This window comes from Pleurodeles waltl, chromosome 7 (assembly GCF_031143425.1).
Source record: "Pleurodeles waltl isolate 20211129_DDA chromosome 7, aPleWal1.hap1.20221129, whole genome shotgun sequence".
Lineage (NCBI taxonomy): Eukaryota > Metazoa > Chordata > Amphibia > Caudata > Salamandridae > Pleurodeles > Pleurodeles waltl.
In genome coordinates, this window is record NC_090446.1 from 1463999852 (window position 1) to 1464018515 (window position 18664).

The 18664-nt window shown below is 49.7% G+C and overlaps 1 protein-coding gene across 2 annotated transcripts in view; it reads right to left on the reverse strand.

The window, feature by feature from the left end:
* KMT2B (lysine methyltransferase 2B) overlaps positions 1-18664 on the reverse strand; it is a 728361-nt gene that overhangs the window by 353775 nt on the left and 355922 nt on the right. For both annotated transcript variants that reach the window (XM_069201148.1, XM_069201147.1), the window contains exons 24-26: positions 15604-15682; positions 15320-15480; positions 788-1006 (exon numbers count right to left, since the gene is read on the reverse strand). In XM_069201148.1, the coding sequence (XP_069057249.1) occupies positions 788-1006; positions 15320-15480; positions 15604-15682 (459 nt within the window). The remainder of the gene's footprint in view (positions 1-787; positions 1007-15319; positions 15481-15603; positions 15683-18664) is intronic.

Here is an 18664-nt window from a genome sequence, read left to right on the forward strand (position 1 = left end):
GGCCACACTTTTATCCTTTTAAGCATTTTTAAAGACAAAACAGAAAACTTGGAGAGCCTAGCATCAGGTAGGAGACAGTACATATATTTGAATGTATAATAAAATAGTTAAAATTGTAATGTTTTGGTATGTATGGTTAAAAAAAAAAAAGTTTTTGGATCATGTGCAGTGCAAGGAAAATTCTATTTGGTTATGATAATTAATGAAGATCCTACCATGCAGGATATACTTAAGTCAACAAATCTTTATTAACCTTTAATATAAGCATAAAACTCCTCCTATAAGCCCCAGTTAAAGAAATAGCAGAACTTGTAAATGTATCAATTATGAAATACATCGGACACTTTTTGTTTTTAAGACCCACCTAGTTCTGTTGTCTTAAAGAATGATCTGCTAACAACGTGTTAAACTGTACTATTAATGAATAGGAACTAAATATTAATACACTTTTTCGTTAGGTCTGGGCAGTAGCACACCATATCGAGGATGCCTGGGCTGGCTTTCAACATGCTGTCAAAACGTCATGCATAATAACCCCTTAGTGTGGTGTTAGAGACCCACCCAATCCTAAACAATGCTCACATGTTGGCCACAGAGGAAATAGGTGGACCGAAGTGACCTTATCTATTCATACCATACTTTGGCCAGTAATGAGCCTTAGTTGGACCCTAAGCACAATCACTCAAAGCAACATTTCAGGACAAACTCCCCAGCATGCGACTACATATCCCATTGGAGAAAAAAGATCCCAAATTTACTTCAAAGAGTTGAAACCGAGTGCATTCACCTGGTGATGGGAGGGGTCGTGAGAAGCCTCCAAGTGGTCGCCGTGATGGTGAGTAGTTGGGCACTTTGATGCGTGCTCTGGGGAAGGACCGGGGAACATGCGCAGTCAAAGTGGATTCTGCAGGTGGCACTCTCCCAAGATTTGGCAAAGGAGAGCGAGGCTTCATGGGGAGACAACTGGAAGCGTTGGACCTGATGTGCTCATCCAACAGAAACATGTCTGAAAAAGAGAGTTGGATCAATAGATTAAAGAGGTCACAGCAATCCACTCAACATGCAAGGCAGTCTGAAATGTTTTTTTTAACAGAGCAGAGGGCGAAGGCGAGCACTGCGTTCTGTGAGCTGGAAGCTACTCTGGCCCAATCTCATTCTAGATTCAGCGTGGTTGCGCTATGTAGAGTACAAGAGCAACTGAGGTTTGCAGAGGATTGTATAAATAAAAATAAATAAAAAATAAATCATCATCTGTATAAGAAATTTAACCAGAATAGTATAATAGAATGGGAATGGGAATGGGAATGGGCATATTTATTTTAGTATAAACCAATTTATAGAATGTCTTTCCAATTATTCCTTTTTACATCTTTGTTTTTCAAAGAGGCTTAAATGTCATTCATTTTCAGAATCCGCTTTTTTCCATTCTCATTTTATGTACTTTGTGAATGTGGGACTCTTACCACCATTCTATGAATTCTCAGTGCTCAGGGTAACACTGTAAACCTTTCTGCCGCAATTTTCTTTCTCACCCACATCCTTCGTCCCTCTCCCTTACCCTCCTCGTGCTGCCTCTGTTGTTCAGGAAGGGGTGTTAAACCTATACCTCAACTTAATTAAAAATAGTTTATAGTTCACCTCACGAAGGAACCTCCTTTTGTCTACTTTTATTTGGAGGATGGCCCTTTACTATCCTCATTCCTCATTATCTATCTTCACCCTACAGCAAGACTTAGAGTAGGAAAGGACCTTTTGTATGATCACCCCCATGCGTTTTGACTGATGTTGCTGTTTTGCTGACTCTGCAGTGTGCTGGGCCCTGCTACTAGGCCCAAGTGCATGTTCTCTGGCTGCCAGAATATTTGTATATTTGGCTAATACGTAATAAGCTCATTTAACTTACTTATAAGTCTCTAGTATATGGTACAAGAGGTGCCGAGGGCTTGTAAGTTAAATGTCACTAGTGGACTGCAGCACTTAACTGTGCCACCACTACAATCACCATGTCAAAACATGCCTCTAGACCTGCTATTGCAGCCCAGTCAGGCATCTTTAAACCTGCTGACTCTACAAAGTAAAATAAACCCTTTTGCCAGGTCAAAGCCATCATTAGGTCAGGCCAACGCAGCAAGCAAAAGCGGTCTCTCGACATGTTGTAATCTACATCTGTGGGCTTTAACAGCCCCCATCTCATGCCCATCACTTTTATTCGTTCCTAGGCCTGCCTTTCAGAATTTCCTTGATTTAGTTAGTAAATGCTTCACGTTTGTCCCACCTTAAGGCTGCTCTGTTACTGCCTTGCAGATTGACTCTCTTACGTAAATTATTGCACGATCAGCCATATAGCTTAGTGAGGCGCACTATTTTTTTTCTTTTGCCTCGCCGCTTTACACTGCATGCCCATGTGTTTCCTCTTCCATGTTTTGGGCATGTCACTGTTTCTTTGTGGTGTCTGACCGCTTTACAAGATGACTAAGTTTCATATAGCACAAACCCAATCAGAAGACCACTTTACATGACTCTGAAGTTGCATATAGCACAACTTCATACTTTTTTGGGAAAATTAAAATAGCATATTACCCCTCTCTCATAATCTGAACGCACAGCATAAAACATTTCTCGAAAGGGGCACTGCGCTTCACTTTGCAGCACAGTGCCTGAAAGTCATTGGGGATGTGTTGAATTCAATATTGCAGGATTGTAAGGAAATGCTTCCTTGGCATGGTTACCCCCTGACTTTTTGCCTTTGCTGATGCCAAGTTATGATTTGAAAGTGTGCTGAGGCCTGCTAACCAGGCCCCAGCACCAGTGTTCTTTCCCTGGCATCCAGGTAAGTCCCTTGTAACTGGTACCTCTGGCACCAAGGGCCCTGATGCCAGGGAAGGTCTCTAAGGGCTGCAGCATGTCTTATGCCACCCTGGGGACCCCTCACTCAGCACAGACACACTGCTTGCCAGCTTGTGTGTGCTAGTGGGGATAAAATGACTAAGTCGACATGGCACTCCCCTCATGGTGCCATGCCAACCTCACACTGCCTATAGGTATAGATAAGTCACCCCTCTAGCAGGCCTTACAGCCCTAGGGCAGGGTGCACTGTACCATAGGTGAGGGCACCAGTGCATGAGCACTGTGCCCCTACAGTGTCTAAGCAATACCTTAGACATTGTAATTGCAGGGTAGCCATAAGAGTATATGGTCTGGGAGTCTATCAAACACGAACTCCTCAGCACCATAATGGCTACACTAAAATCTGGGAAGTTAGGTATCAAACTTCTCAGCACAATAAATGCACACTGATGCCAGTGTACATTTTATTGTGAAATACACCCCAGAAGGCATCTGAGAGAAGCCCCCTGAAACCTTAACCGACTACCAGTGTAGGCTGACTAGTTTTAGCAGCCTGCCACACACCAGACATGTTGCTGGCCACATGGGGAGAGTGCCTTTGCCTTTGGCTAGTAACAAAGCCTGTACTGGGTGGAGGTGCTTCTCACCTCCCCCTGCAGGAGCTGTAACACCTGGCGGTGAGCCTCAAAGTCTCACCCCCTTTGTTACAGCAAACCAGGGCACTCCAGCTAGTGGAGTTGCCCGCCCCCTCCGGCCACGGCCCCAATTTTGGCGGCAAGGCCGGAGGAGATAATGAGAAAAACAAGGAGTCGTCACTGGCCAGTCAGGACAGCCCCTAAGGTGTCCTGAGCTGAGGTGACACTGACTTTTAGAAATCCTCCATCTTGCAGATGGAGGATTACCCCAATAGGGATAGGGATGTGCCCCCCTCCCCTTGGGAGGAGGCACAAAGAGGGTGTAGCCACCCTCAGGGCTAGAAGCCATTGGCTACTAACCCTCCAGACCTAAACACACCCCTAAATCGAGTATTTAGGGGCTCCCAGAACACAGCAAGGTGAAGAAAAGCACCTCCACCCAGTACAGGCTTGGTTCCTGGCCACAGAGTGACAAAGGCGCTCTCCCCATGTGGCCAGCAACATGTTTTCAGGGGGCATCTCTAAGATGCCCTCTGGGTGCATTTTCACAATAAAATGTACACTGGCATCAGTGTGCATTTATTGTGCTGAGAAGTTTGATACCCAACTTCCCAGTTTTCAGTGTAGCCATTATGGTGCTGTGGAGTTCGTGTTTGACAGACAACCAGACCATATACTCTTACGGCTACCCTGCACTTACAAGGGGCATAGTACTCATGCACATATGCCCTCACCTGTGGTATAGTGCACCCTGCCTTAAGGCTGTAAGGCCTGCTAGAGGGGTGACTTACCTATGCCACAGGCAGTGCGAGGTTGGCATGGCACTCTGCCATGTCGACAGTCTTTTTCTCCCCACCAGCTCACACAAGCTGTAAGGCAGTGTGCATGTGCTGAGTGAGGGGTCCCCAGGGTGGCATAAGACATGCTGCAGCCTTTAGAGACCTTCCCTGATATTAGGGCCCTTGGTACCAGGGGTACCAGTTACAAGGGACTTACCTGAGAGCCAGGGTTGTGCCAATTGTGGAGACAAAGGTGCAGTTTAGGGAAAGAACACTGGTGCTGGGGCCTGGTTAGGAGGGTCCCAGCACACTTTCAAATCATAACTTAGCATCAGCAAAGTCAAAACGTTAGGGGGTAACCATGCCAAGGAGGCATTTCCTTACAGTCACTATAGAGAGATCTGGTTGGGGAAGGGAGAGGGATCTGCTGTTGACCCAATTTGGATTCGAAAGCCACCACTGCAGGTCTTTTGCAGTCCCCTCAGATCTGGACCATGTGGGAGAGATCCCACACCCACTGGAACTTCAGGTCCCACTGCAGAGCCTGTATATGCCATCTGGCATGTTTTACTAGCAGGATGCAGGAGGCCATAAGCCCTAGCAGCCTCAGAGTCCGTGTAGGAAGCTGGCTCTGTATATACTATCTCAAAGTAAGAGATTTTGTGCACAGAGTCCAAGGGTTCCCCTTAGAGGTAAGAAAGTGGCAAAATTAGATAATTCTAATGCACGACGACGACGACACACACACACACACACACACACACACACACACACAAGTAGGCACACAAAACACACCCTCAGCGGCACTGGGGCAGCCGGGTGCAGTGTGCAAATCAGGCATCTTGTTTTATATGGGATTCAATGGAGGGATCTGGGGGTCTCTCTAGCGGTGCAGGCAGGGCACAGGGGGGCTTCTCAGGCCAGCCACCGACTTGGCTAGGCAGAGGGTCACTTGGGGGTCACTCATGCACTGAGGTTCGGTTCCTTCTGATCCTGAGGGTTGTGGGTGCAGTACTTGGGATGGTGTCTGGTTCCTTGTTACAGGCAGTCACGTTCAGGGGGAGCCTCTGGATTCTCTCTGCATGCGTTGCTGTGGGGGAAAAGGGGGGGTCGTCTCGGGCTACTCACGAGGTCACAGTCGCCTGGGAGTCCTCCCTATGGTGTTAGTTCTCTGGAACTCGAGCCGGGGGCGTCGGGTGCAGAGGGTAAAGTCTCATGCTTTTGGCAGGAAGAATAAAGTCTTTAGAAGTTGCAAGAAAGTTACAATGTTGTTGCTGTTGTAGAGCAGAGCCGCTGCTCACTGGAGTATCTTGGTCCTTAGGTTCAGGGCAGTCCTCTGAGGCTTCAGAGGTCACTGGTCCCTGTCGGATGCATCGTTGTTGCAGTTTTTCGAGTCAGGGGACAGGTCGGTGAGGCTGGGGCCAAAGCAGTTGTCGTCTCCGTCGTCTCTGCAGGGCTTTCAGGTCAGCAGTCCTCCTTCTTGGTTCAGGTTACAGGAATCTGATTTCCTGGGTTCTTGGGTGCCCCTAAATACTATATTTAGGGGCGTGTTTAGATCTGGGGGGATTTAGCCAATGGCTACTGGGCTGGAGGGTAGCTACACCCTCTTTGTGCCTCCTGGAGGATTGCTAAAGGCAGGGGTCACCTTAGGGGCTGTCGTGACTGGAGGGTGACTCATCCTTGTTTTTCTCATTATCTCCTACAGCCTTGCCGCCAAAAGTGGGGGCAGTGGCCAGCGGGACGGGCATCTCCACTGGTACAGTTCCTGCAGGGGAAGGTGAGAAGCATCTCCACCCAGTACAGGCTTTGTTCCTGGCCACAGAGTGACAAAGGCACTCTCCCCATGTGGTCAGAAACTCGTCTGGTTGTGGCAGGCTGGCAGAGACCAGTCAGTCCTGCACAGAAGGATTGGGTAAAATACAGGGGGCATCTTCTAAGATGCCCACTGTGTGCATTTGTTAATAAATCCAACACTGGCATCAGTGTGGGTTTATTATTCTGAGAAGTTTGATACCAAACTTCCCAGTATTCAGTGTAGCCATTATGGAGCTGTGGATTTCTTTTTTGACAAACTCCCAGACCATATACTTAATATGGCCACACTGTACTTACAATGTAAGAATGGACTTAGACACTGTAAGGGCATATTGCTCATGCAGCTACGCCCTCACCTGTGGTATAGTGCACCCTGCCTTAGGGCTGTAAGGCCTTCTAGAGGGGAGACTTACCTATGCCACAGGCAGCATTGTGTGTGCATGGCATCCTGAGGGGGATTGTAGGAAGTTGGCTCTGTATGTGCTATTTCAAAGTAAGGAATAGCATGCACAGAGTCCAAGGGTTCCCCTTAGAGGTAAAATAGTGGTAAAGAGAGATAATACTAATGCTCTATTTTGTGGTAGTGTGGTCGAGCAGTAGGCTTATCCAAGGAGTAGTGTTAAGCATTTGTTGTACATACACATAGACAATAAATGAGGTACACACACTCAGAAACAAATCCAGCCAATAGGTTTTGTATAGAAAAATATCTTTTCTTAGTTTATTTTAAGAACCACAGGTTCAAATTCTACATGTAATATCTCATTCGAAAGGTATTGCAGGTAAGTACTTTAGGAACTTTAAATCATTTCAATTGCATGTATACTTTTCAAGTTATTGACAAATAGCTATTTCAAAAGTGGACACTTAGTGCAATTTTCACAGTTCCTGGGGGAGGTAAGTTTTTGTTAGTTTTACCAGGTAAGTAAGACACTTACAGGGTTCAGTTCTTGGTCCAAGGTAGCCCACCGTTGGGGGTTGAGAGCAACCCCAAAGTCACCACACCAGCAGCTCAGGGCCAGTCAGGTGCAGAGTTCAAAGTGGTGCCCAAAACGCATAGGCTAGAATGGAGAGAAGGGGGTGCCCCGGTTCCGGTCTGCTTGCAGGTAAGTACCCGCGTCTTCGGAGGGCAGACCAGGGGGGTTTTGTAGGGCACCGGGGGGGACACAAGCCCACACAGAAATTTCACCCTCAGCAGCGCGGGGGCGGCCGGGTGCAGTGTAGAAACAAGCGTCGGGTTTTTAATGTTAGTCTATGAGAGATCTCGGGATCCCTTCAGCGCTGCAGGCAGGCAAGGGGGGGATTCCTCGGGGAAACCTCCACTTGGGCAAGGGAGAGGGACTCCTGGGGGTCACTTCTCCAGTGAAAGTCCGGTCCTTCAGGTCCTGGGGGCTGCGGGTGCAGGGTCTCTCCCAGGCGTCGGGACTTTGGATTCAAAGAGTCGCGGTCAGGGGAAGCCTCGGGATTCACTCTGCAGGCGGCGCTGTGGGGGCTCAGGGGGGACAGGTTTTGGTACTCACAGTATCAGAGTAGTCCTGGGGTCCCTCCTGAGGTGTTGGATCTCCACCAGCCGAGTCGGGGTCGCCGGGTGCAGTGTTGCAAGTCTCACGCTTCTTGCGGGGAGCTTGCAGGGTTCTTTCAAAGCTGCTGGAAACAAAGTTGCAGCCTTTCTTGGAGCAGGTCCGCTGTCCTCGGGAGTTTCTTGTCTTTTCGAAGCAGGGGCAGTCCTCAGAGGATGTCGAGGTCGCTGGTCCCTTTGGAAGGCGTCGCTGGAGCAGGATCTTTGGAAGGCAGGAGACAGGCCGGTGAGTTTCTGGAGCCAAGGCAGTTGTCGTCTTCTGGTCTTCCTCTGCAGGGATTTTCAGCTAGGCAGTCCTTCTTCTTGTAGTTGCAGGAATCTAGTTTTCTAGGGTTCAGGGTAGCCCTTAAATACTAAATTTAAGGGCGTGTTTAGGTCTGGGGGGTTAGTAGCCAATGGCTACTAGCCCTGAGGGTGGGTACACCCTCTTTGTGCCTCCTCCCAAGGGGAGGGGGTCACAATCCTAACCCTATTGGGGGAATCCTCCATCTGCAAGATGGAGGATTTCTAAAAGTAAGAGTCACTTCAGCTCTGGACACCTTAGGGGCTGTCCTGACTGGCCAGTGACTCCTCCTTGTTGCTTTCTTTGTTCCCTCCAGCCTTGCCGCCAAAAGTGGGGGCCGTGGCCGGAGGGGGCGGGCAACTCCACTAAGCTGGAGTGCCCTGCTGGGCTGTGACAAAGGGGTGAGCCTTTGAGGCTCACCGCCAGGTGTTACAGCTCCTGCCTGGGGGAGGTGTTAGCATCTCCACCCAGTGCAGGCTTTGTTACTGGCCTCAGAGTGACAAAGGCACTCTCCCCATGGGGCCAGCAACATGTCTCTAGTGTGGCAGGCTGCTGGAACCAGTCAGCCTACACAGATAGTTGGTTAAGTTTCAGGGGGCACCTCTAAGGTGCCCTCTGTGGTGTATTTTACAATAAAATGTACACTGGCATCAGTGTGCATTTATTGTGCTGAGAAGTTTGATACCAAACTTCCCAGTTTTCAGTGTAGCCATTATGGTGCTGTGGAGTTCGTGTAAAACAGACTCCCAGACCATATACTCTTATGGCTACCCTGCACTTACAATGTCTAAGGTTTTGCTTAGACACTGTAGGGGCACAGTGCTCATGCACTGGTACCCTCACCTATGGTATAGTGCACCCTGCCTTAGGGCTGTAAGGCCTGCTAGAGGGGTGTCTTATCTATACTGCATAGGCAGTGAGAGGCTGGCATGGCACCCTGAGGGGAGTGCCATGTCGACTTACTCATTTTGTTCTCACTAGCACACACAGGCTTGTAAGCAGTGTGGCTGTGCTGAGTGAGGGGTCTGTAGGGTGGCATAATGCAGCTGGCATCAGGGCCCTTGGTACCAGAGGTACCAGTTACAAGGGACTTATCTGGATGCCAGGGTGTGCCAATTGTGGGATCAATGGTACATTTTAGGTGAAAGAACACTGGTGCTGGGGCCTGGTTAGCAGGGTCCCAGCATACTTCTTAGTCAAGTCAGCATCAATATCAGCCAAAAAGTGGAGGGTAACTGCAACAAGGAGCCATTTTCCTACAGTCAGTCTCACCAAAACCCAAGACCGAGGCTGAAAGATCGGAATCATAGCCTGAATGTCTTGGACTCGCTTTTCGGGAGGATAAGCCAGAAACTGCACTGTGTCCAGAACAGCTCCAATGAAAGGGAGGGTCGGAGAGGGAGTCAGGTGTGACTTCGGCACGTTTATAGTGAACACCAGCGTGTGCAGGAGGTTCGCCGTAGTCTGAAGGTGGGAGACGACTGTCTGGGGCGAGTGCACCTTCAGCCAGTCATCGAGGTAGGGGGAAGACTGAGACCCCTAACCTGCGCAGATGAGCTGCAACCACCACCATCACTTTTGTGAACACCTGAGGGGTGCTGGTAAGGCCGAAGGGGAGCACGGTAAAGTGAAAGCGCTTGTGACCTACCACGAATCATAGGTAACGTCTGTGGGCAGGCAGGATGGGGATGTGGAAATAAGCGTCCTGCAAGTCCAACGCTACCATCCAGTCTCCTTGGTCTAAGGCAGACAGAACCTGAGCCAGGGTGAGCATCCTGAATTTCTCCTTCTTGAGGAAGTAGTTGAGGTCCCCGAAGTTCTAGGATAGGACGTAAGCCCTTGTCCTTCTTTGGTATCAGAAAGTAGCGGGAATAAAAACCACAACCTACTTCTGGCACAGGAACCTTTTCTATTGCTCCCTTGGCCAAGAGAGCCGCGACTTCCTGACGGAGAAGCACCAAATGATCCTCCGGAAGGTGATGGAAGGATGGTGGCATGTGTGGTGGAGCAGATTCGAAAGGGAGGGAGTAGCCCTTCCGAATGATCTGCAAAACCCACAAGTCCGTGGTGATATGTTGCCTGTGGGGCAGGTGATTGCGAATCCTGCCACCAACTGGGTGGTAGTGAGGGGATGTAATAGGACGGTTTGGAGGCTGCGGAGGGGGCAGAGGAGGACTGGACAGACCTCTGGTTCCCTCTCCCACGTGGGATTGTGCGTCCCCGGCCACGCATAGGCTGGTCAGTATGCGTTGCACTGTGGCTGTGTGGAGGACGCGACAGGGTGCCCCTTCCGTGGCCACGAAAGGGGCGAAAAGCGGACTGTGGTGGCGAGAGGCCGAGGAAAGAGAGGGACTGAGCCGCAGCCTGGGAATCCTTGAATCTCTCCAAGGGCGAGTCCGCTTTGTCTCCGAAGAGACGGGTGCCATCACCGGGCAGGTCCATGAGTGACTGTTGGACATCCCCCGAGAAACCAGAAGAACGTAACCAGGCGAGGCGCGGTAAAGCCACTGTCGTTGCAACCAGTCTGCCCAGAGAGTCAGTCGTATCCAGCCCACAACGGATTGTCAACTTTGCCGCGTCTCTCCCATCATTCACAGCTTGGGAGACAATAGCACGGGCCTCCTCCGGTATTCTGCAGCAGGACTTGCGCAATTGTATCACACAGGGAGTGGGTATAACAGCCCAAAAGGCATGCGGTGTTCACAGACCGCAGCGCTAGACTGGAGGAAGAAAACAACTTCTTGCCAAACTGTTCAAGCCTTTTGGATTCCCTATCTAGGGGTGCGGAAGGGAACGCGTCTGAAGAAGAGGAAGCCTGGATAACAAGACTCTCAGGCGTGGGGTGTTGGGACAGGAATTTAAGGTCGCTCAGAGCGGGCCAATGACAGCGTGCAATAGTCCTATTTACAGGAGCCCTTGTGTTGGGTTTGGATCATGTACCCAAAAGGACATTGGTGAGGGCCTCATTGAATGGTAAAAGGGGCTCTGAAGTAGAAGCCCCAGGCTGATGCACCTCCGTCAGGAGATTAGACCTGACCTCTACATTAGGAAGCTCAAGGCCGAGGACCTCAGCTGCCCGGCTGACCACCATACCATACCATATGTTGCTCCCTCCGCCGTAGCCAAGTCGGAGAGCAATGGGACTTCGACGACTTCTTACCTTGACCTGAGGATTTAGAAGACGACGAGTGGTGAAGACTCCGTGACCGATCGAGTCAAGTGCCGGGCCGCCATTAGCTTTAGGGACCGCTCCCTCAAAGCCTTCGGGGGCATGGCCCAACACTCGGAGCGGTCGTGCTCGAGGCACCACAGACAAACGCGATGAGGATCCATCATGATATCGTCCGATGGTAGTCCTCACAAGGCTTAAGCCCGGTCTTCGGGGACATCCTCAACGCACCAAAGTTCGCACCAAAAAAAAAAGACCAAACTGTGGGCGAATTTGGCCAAAAAATAGCAGAGGGTAGCTGTAAGGAAATGCCTCCTTGGCATGGTTGCCCCCTGACTTTTTGCCTTTGCTGATGCTATGTTTACAATTGAAAGTGTGCTGAGGCCTGCTAACCAGGCCCCAGCACCAGTGTTCTTTCCCTAACCTGTACTTTTGTATCCACAATTGGCAGACCCTGGCATCCAGATAAGTCCCTTGTAACTGGTACTGCTAGTACCAAGGGCCCTGATGCCAAGGAAGGTCTCTAAGGGCTGCAGCATGTCTTATGCCACCCTGGAGACCTCTCACTCAGCACAGACACACTGCTTGCCAGCTTGTGTGTGCTAGTGAGGACAAAACGAGTAAGTCGACATGGCACTCCCCTCAGGGTGCCATGCCAGCCTCTCACTGCCTATGCAGTATAGGTAAGACACCCCTCTAGCAGGCCTTACAGCCCTAAGGGAGGGTGCACTATACCATAGGTGAGGGTACCAGTGCATGAGCATGGTACCCCTACAGTGTCTAAACAAAACCTTAGACATTGTAAGTGCAGGGTAGCCATAAGAGTATATGGTCTGGGAGTTTGTCAAACACGAACTCCACAGCACCATAATGGCTACACTGAAAACTGGGAAGTTTGGTATCAAACTTCTCAGCACAATAAATGCACACTGATGCCAGTGTACATTTTATTGCAAAATACACCCCAGAGGGCACCTTAGAGGTGCCCCCTGAAACTTAACCGACTATCTGTGTAGGCTGACTAGTTCCAGCAGCCTGCCACACTAGAGACATGTTGCTGGCCCCATGGGGAGAGTGCCTTTGTCACTCTGAGGCCAGTAACAAAGCCTGCACTGGGTGGAGATGCTAACACCTCCCCCAGGCAGGAGCTGTAACACCTGGCGGTGAGCCTCAAAGGCTCACCCCTTTGTCACAGCACCGCAGGACACTCCAGATAGTGGAGTTGCCCGCCCCCTCCGGCCCCGGCCCCCACTTTTGGCGGCAAGGCCGGAGAAAATAATGAGAATAACAAGGAGGAGTCACTGGCCAGTCAGGACAGCCCCTAAGGTGTCCTGAGCTGAGGTGACTCTAACTTTTAGAAATCCTCCATCTTGCAGATGGAGGATTCCCCCAATAGGGTTAGGATTGTGACCCCCTCCCCTTGGGAGGAGGCACAAAGAGGGTGTACCCACCCTCAGGGCTAGTAGCCATTGGCTACTAACCCCCCAGACCTAAACACGCCCTTAAATTTAGTATTTAAGGGCTACCCTGAACCCTAGAAGATTAGATTCCTGCAACAAGAAGAAGGACTGCCTAGCTGAAAACCCCTGCAGAGGAAGACCAGAAGACAACAACTGCCTTGGCTCCAGAAACTCACCGGCCTGTCTCCTGCCTTCCAAAGAACTCTGCTCCAGCGACGCCTTCCAAAGGGACCAGCGACCTCTGAATCCTCTGAGGACTGCCCTGCTTCGACGACGACAAGAAACTCCCGAGGACAGCGGACCTGCTCCAAAAAGACTGCAACTTTGTTTTCAGAAGCAGCTTTAAAGAACCCTGCAACTCCCCGCAAGAAGCGTGAGACTTGCAACACTGCACCCGGCGACCCCGACTCGGCTGGTGGAGAACCAACACCTCAGGGAGGACCCCCGGACTACTCTCCGACTGTGAGTACCAAAACCTGTCCCCCCTGAGCCCCCACAGCGCCGCCTGCAGAGGGAATCCCGAGGCTTCCCCTGACCGCGACTCTCTGAAACCTAAGTCCCGACGCCTGGAAAAGACCCTGCACCCGCAGCCCCCAGGACCTGAAGGACCGGACTTTCACTGGAGAAGTGACCCCCAGGAATCCCTCTCCCTTGCCCAAGTGGAGGTTTCCCCGAGGAAGCCCCCCCTTGCCTGCCTGCAGCGCTGAAGAGATCCCTTGATCTCTCATTGACTTACATTGCGAACCCGACGCTTGTTCTAACACTGCACCCGGCCGCCCCCGCGCCGCTGAGGGTGAAATTTCTGTGTGGGCTTGTGTCCCCCCCCGGTGCCCTACAAAACCCCCCTGGTCTGCCCTCCGAAGACGCGGGTACTTACCTGCAAGCAGACCTGAACCGGGGCACCCCCTTCTCTCCATTGAAGCCTATGCGTTTTGGGCACCACTTTGAACTCTGCACCTGACCGGCCCTGAGCTGCTGGTGTGGTAACTTTGGGGTTGCTCTGAACCCCCAACGGTGGGCTACCTTGGACCAAGAACTGAACCCTGTAAGTGTCTTACTTACCTGGTAAAACTAACAAAAACTTACCTCCCCCAGGAACTGTGAAAATTGCACTAAGTGTCCACTTTTAAAGTAGCTATTTGTCAATAACTTGAAAAGTATACATGCAATTGAAATGATTCAAAGTTCCTAATGTACTTACCTGCAATACCTTTCAAACAAGATATTACATGTTAAATTTGAACCTGTGGTTCTTAAAATAAACTAAGAAAAGATATTTTTCTATACAAAACCTATTGGCTGGATTTGTCTCTGAGTGTGTGTACCTCATTTATTGTCTATGTGTATGTACAACAAATGCTTAACACTACTCCTTGGATAAGCCTACTGCTCGACCACACTACCACAAAATAGAGCATTAGTATTATCTCTTTTTACCACTATTTTACCTCTAAGGGGAACCCTTGGACTCTGTGCATGCTATTCCTTACTTTGAAATAGCACATACAGAGCCAACTTCCTACAGTAGCTCTTTTCCTGATCAGCGCGTGGCGCGGAAAGAAAAGAACTGATGTTACTGGGCGAGGCTGGCATCTATGTACTACTCCCGACATCATCACGGTGACCATGACTCCTACGGAGTCGACCGACGCCACCTACTGGCGCGCAAAGGTATTGCTCCAAGAAAAAAATCGACGGATCCAGTCTGATGCCTGGGGTAAAATTCGAAGTTAAGGAATCTGCAACTAGAAGTCTCTATCAGATCCCACACGTAGGATATGCTTGCTTTCCTTGCCATTACACTGAGAAACTCCTGAGGTACAATTGAATATTTTAGACACAAAGCAGCGAGTAAATTGAAGGAGATAATGGAGACCAGGTGCTGGGCTGTGGAATGAACCTATACATGCCCTTAAAATAGTTATTTGCTCTATTGTGAGAGGCTGTGTAGTAAACGGGATGGACATTTGCCTTTCATGGTTACATGTGGCTTTGAGATGCAATGTGTGTAATAGGGAGCTTATGTTGAGTGTTAACTTGCAGCATGGCATTCACTTATAGCAGAGCAACGTGTGAGGCTTCACTGTATACTAGTCCTCTGCAGGCGTTTCTTGCAGTGTTGTTCACCACAATGTGTATGGACTGTGTTATGTACGTTGGGCTGCAGCTTTGCCTCTCATCAGTTTTGCTGTCAAATGTACAACTACAATGGTGTGATGCCTGCTGTTACATTTCTCAATGGCAGTGCAGTGGACGAATGCCCAACTTCTTATTTTTGTTTACAGGAGAATGTACAAGGGACTACAGTAATGTCTGAAACCTACATTTATAGGAGGGCTGTGCAAATCACTTCTGCAGTGGGTGTTCAGTTGTTGCCTGCTCTGTTATCTAGTACAACTTCTCATACATACCATGGCATTGTTATTAATAGCTGAGTGTGGGCAGCAGACTAGTCCCTTAGTTGATCACTGCAAGACCGAATGCTATGCTGTCGAGGCAGACTGGTAGACTGTGTACTGGTCTTTAATATTTACATCACGGTTGTGTTATACGTGGTACCTATCATTTGAGAAGGTGCATGGTCGTGAGTAAACAAATATGCGAATGCATGCTGGTCAGCATAGTCAAAACAGAGAAGGGTAGAACGCAGCATTGTATTCTTGGATCCACTGCCAAGCAACCTCACAAGCAGTAGAATGAAAAATACTAGACATTATCCAATTTGTCAACTAAAAAAAATGTGGTTTCTTGCCTGAATTTAATGTAGGGCTATGTGCTATGGTTTGGTTGGTACCCTGATCCTCTCCAATTTCTGGCTCCTTCGTAGTTGCTGCGGAACGATTTTCAAGGACTCTACACTTGTACCAACATCGCCTCCTCGCATCCACTGTACTCCAATAGAGTCGCGAACACCTGCCATCCAAAAGAAACCGGACCATGTGTGGCAGCCAGTTTAAAACAATGCTGTTCCCCCATATCATCTATACCACCTCCACCACTAGTCTACTACATGCTTCTCTTGTGAGAAATGCTTACTGGTATCCAATAGGGAAGAGTTTTCCTTCACAGGCCGAGAGGTCAGAAAGCATCCCTAGGCTGTCAATCTTCATGGCACCTGAAAAAGAGAGAACAGAATTTACCTTTAGCAACTGAAGAGAATTCATGCTCAGCAGCAAACTCCATGGCAAACTATGCAAGGACTTAAAGGCAACACTGATAAAAACCCACTGTTGGAGAAACTGAATAACCCAAATACAAGAAGGAGAAGTGGCAAAAAAAGATAAAAAGCATAGCAGAAACTGATTAGTACACTTGAGAAGCTTTGCCAAGCATAAGAAATTAGCTTCTTGTAGGAAGTTGGCTCTGTATGTGCTATTTCAAAGTAAGGAATAGCATGCACAGAGTCCACGGGTTCCCCTTAGAGGTAAAATAGTGGTAAAAATAGATAATACTAATGCTCTATTTTGTGGTAGTGTGATCGAGCAATAGGCTTATCCAAGGAGTAGTGTTAAGCATTTGTTGTACATACACATAGACAATAAATGAGGTACACACACTCAGAGACAAATCCAGCCAATAGGTTTTTATATAGAAAAATATCTTTTCTTGGTTTATTTTAAGAACCACAGGTTCAAATTCTACATGTAATATCTCATTAGAAAGGTATTGCAGGTAAGTACTTTAGGAACTTCAAATCATCAAAATTGCATGTATACTTTTCAAGTTATTCACAAATAGCTGTTTTAAAAGTGGACACTTAGTGCAATTTTCACAGTTCCTAGGGGAGGTAAGTATTTGTTAGGTTAACCAGGTAAGTAAGACACTTACAGGGCTTAGTTCTTGGTCCAAGGTAGCCCACCGTTGGGGGTTCAGAGCAACCCCAAAGTCACCACACCAGCAGCTCAGGGCCGGTCAGGTGCAGAGTTCAAAGTGGTGCCCAAAACACATAGGCTAGAATGGAGAGAAGGGGGTGCCCCGGTTCCGGTCTGCTTGCAGGTAAGTACCCGCGTCTTCGGAGGGTAGACCAGGGGGGTTTTGTAGGGCACCGGGGGGGACACAAGTCCACACAGAAATTTCACCCTCAGCAGCGCGGGGGCGGCCGGGTGCAGTGTAGAAACAAGCGTCGGGTTTTCAATGTTAGTCTATGAGAGATCTCGGGATCTCTTCAGCGCTGCAGGCAGGCAAGGGGGGGATTCCTCGGGGAAACCTCCACTTGGGCAAGGGAGAGGGACTCCTGGGGGTCACTTCTCCAGTGAAAGTCCGGTCCTTCAGGTCCTGGGGGCTGCGGGTGCAGGGTCTCTCCCAGGCGTCGGGACTTTAGGTTCAAAGAGTCGCGGTCAGGGGAAGCCTCGGGATTCCCTCTGCAGGCGGCGCTGTGGGGGCTCAGGGGGGACAGGTTTTGGAACTCACAGTATCAGAGTAGTCCTGGGGTCCCTCCTGAGGTGTTGGATCGCCACCAGCCGAGTCGGGGTCGCCGGGTGCAGTGTTGCAAGTCTCACGCTTCATGCGGGGAGCTTGCAGGGTTCTTTAAAGTTGCTGGAAACAAAGTTGCAGCTTTTCTTGGAGCAGGTCCGCTGTCCTCGGGAGTTTGTCTTTTCGAAGCAGGGGCAGTCCTCAGAGGATGTCGAGGTCGCTGGTCCCTTTGGAAGGCGTCGCTGGAGCAGGATCTTTGGAAGGCAGGAGACAGGCCGGTGAGTTTCTGGAGCCAAGGCAGTTGTCGTCTTCTGGTCTTCCGCTGCAGGGGTTTTCAGCTGGGCAGTCCTTCTTGTAGTTGCAGGAATCTAATTTTCTAGGGTTCAGGGTAGCCCTTAAATACTAAATTTAAGGGCGTGTTTAGGTCTGGGGGGTTAGTAGCCAATGGCTACTAGCCCTGAGGGTGGGTACACCCTCTTTGTGCCTCCTCCCAAGGGGAGGGGGTCACAATCCTAACCCTATTGGGGGAATCCTCCATCTGCAAGATGGAGGATTTCTAAAAGTTAGAGTCACCTCAGCTCAGGACACCTTAGGGGCTGTCCTGACTGGCCAGTGACTCCTCCTTGTTTTTCTCATTATTTTCTCCGGCCTTGCCGCCAAAAGTGGGGCCTGGCCGGAGGGGGCGGGCAACTCCACTAGCTGGAGTGTCCTGCTGGGTTGGCACAAAGGAGGTGAGCCTTTGAGGCTCACCGCCAGGTGTGACAATTCCTGCCTGGGAGAGGTGTTAGCATCTCCACCCAGTGCAGGCTTTGTTACTGGCCTCAGAGTGACAAAGGCACTCTCCCCATGGGGCCAGCAACATGTCTCGGTTTGTGGCAGGCTGCTAAAACTAGTCAGCCTACACAGATAGTCGGCTAAGTTTCAGGGGGCACCTCTAAGGTGCCCTCTGTGGTGTATTTTACAATAAAATGTACACTGGCATCAGTGTGCATTTATTGTGCTGAGGAGTTTGATACCAAACTTCCCAGTTTTCAGTGTAGCCATTATGGTGCTGTGGAGTTCGTGTTTGACAAACTCCCAGACCATATACTCTTATGGCTACCCTGCACTTACAATGTCTAAGGTTTTGTTTAGACACTGTAGGGGTACCATGCTCATGCACTGGTACCCTCACCTATGGTATAGTGCACCCTGCCTTAGGGCTGTAGGGCCTGCTAGAGGGGTGTCTTACCTATACTGCATAGGCAGTGAGAGGCTGGCATGGCACCCTGAGGGGAGTGCCATGTCGACTTACTCGTTTTGTCCTCACTAGCACACACAAGCTGGCAAGCAGTGTGTCTGTGCTGAGTGAGAGGTCTCCAGGGTGGCATAAGACATGCTGCAGCCCTTAGAGACCTTCCTTGGCATCAGGGCCCTTGGTACTAGAAGTACCAGTTACAAGGGACTTATCTGGATGCCAGGGTCTGCCAATTGTGGATACAAAAGTACAGGTTAGGGAAAGAACACTGGTGCTGGGGCCTGGTTAGCAGGCCTCAGCACCCTTTCAATTGTAAACATAGCATCAGCAAAGGCAAAAAGTCAGGGGGCAACCATGCCAAGGAGGCATTTCCTTACACAACCCCCCCCCAAACGAAAGAGGATGAGACTAACCTTTCCCAAGAGAGTCTTCATTTTCTAAGTGGAA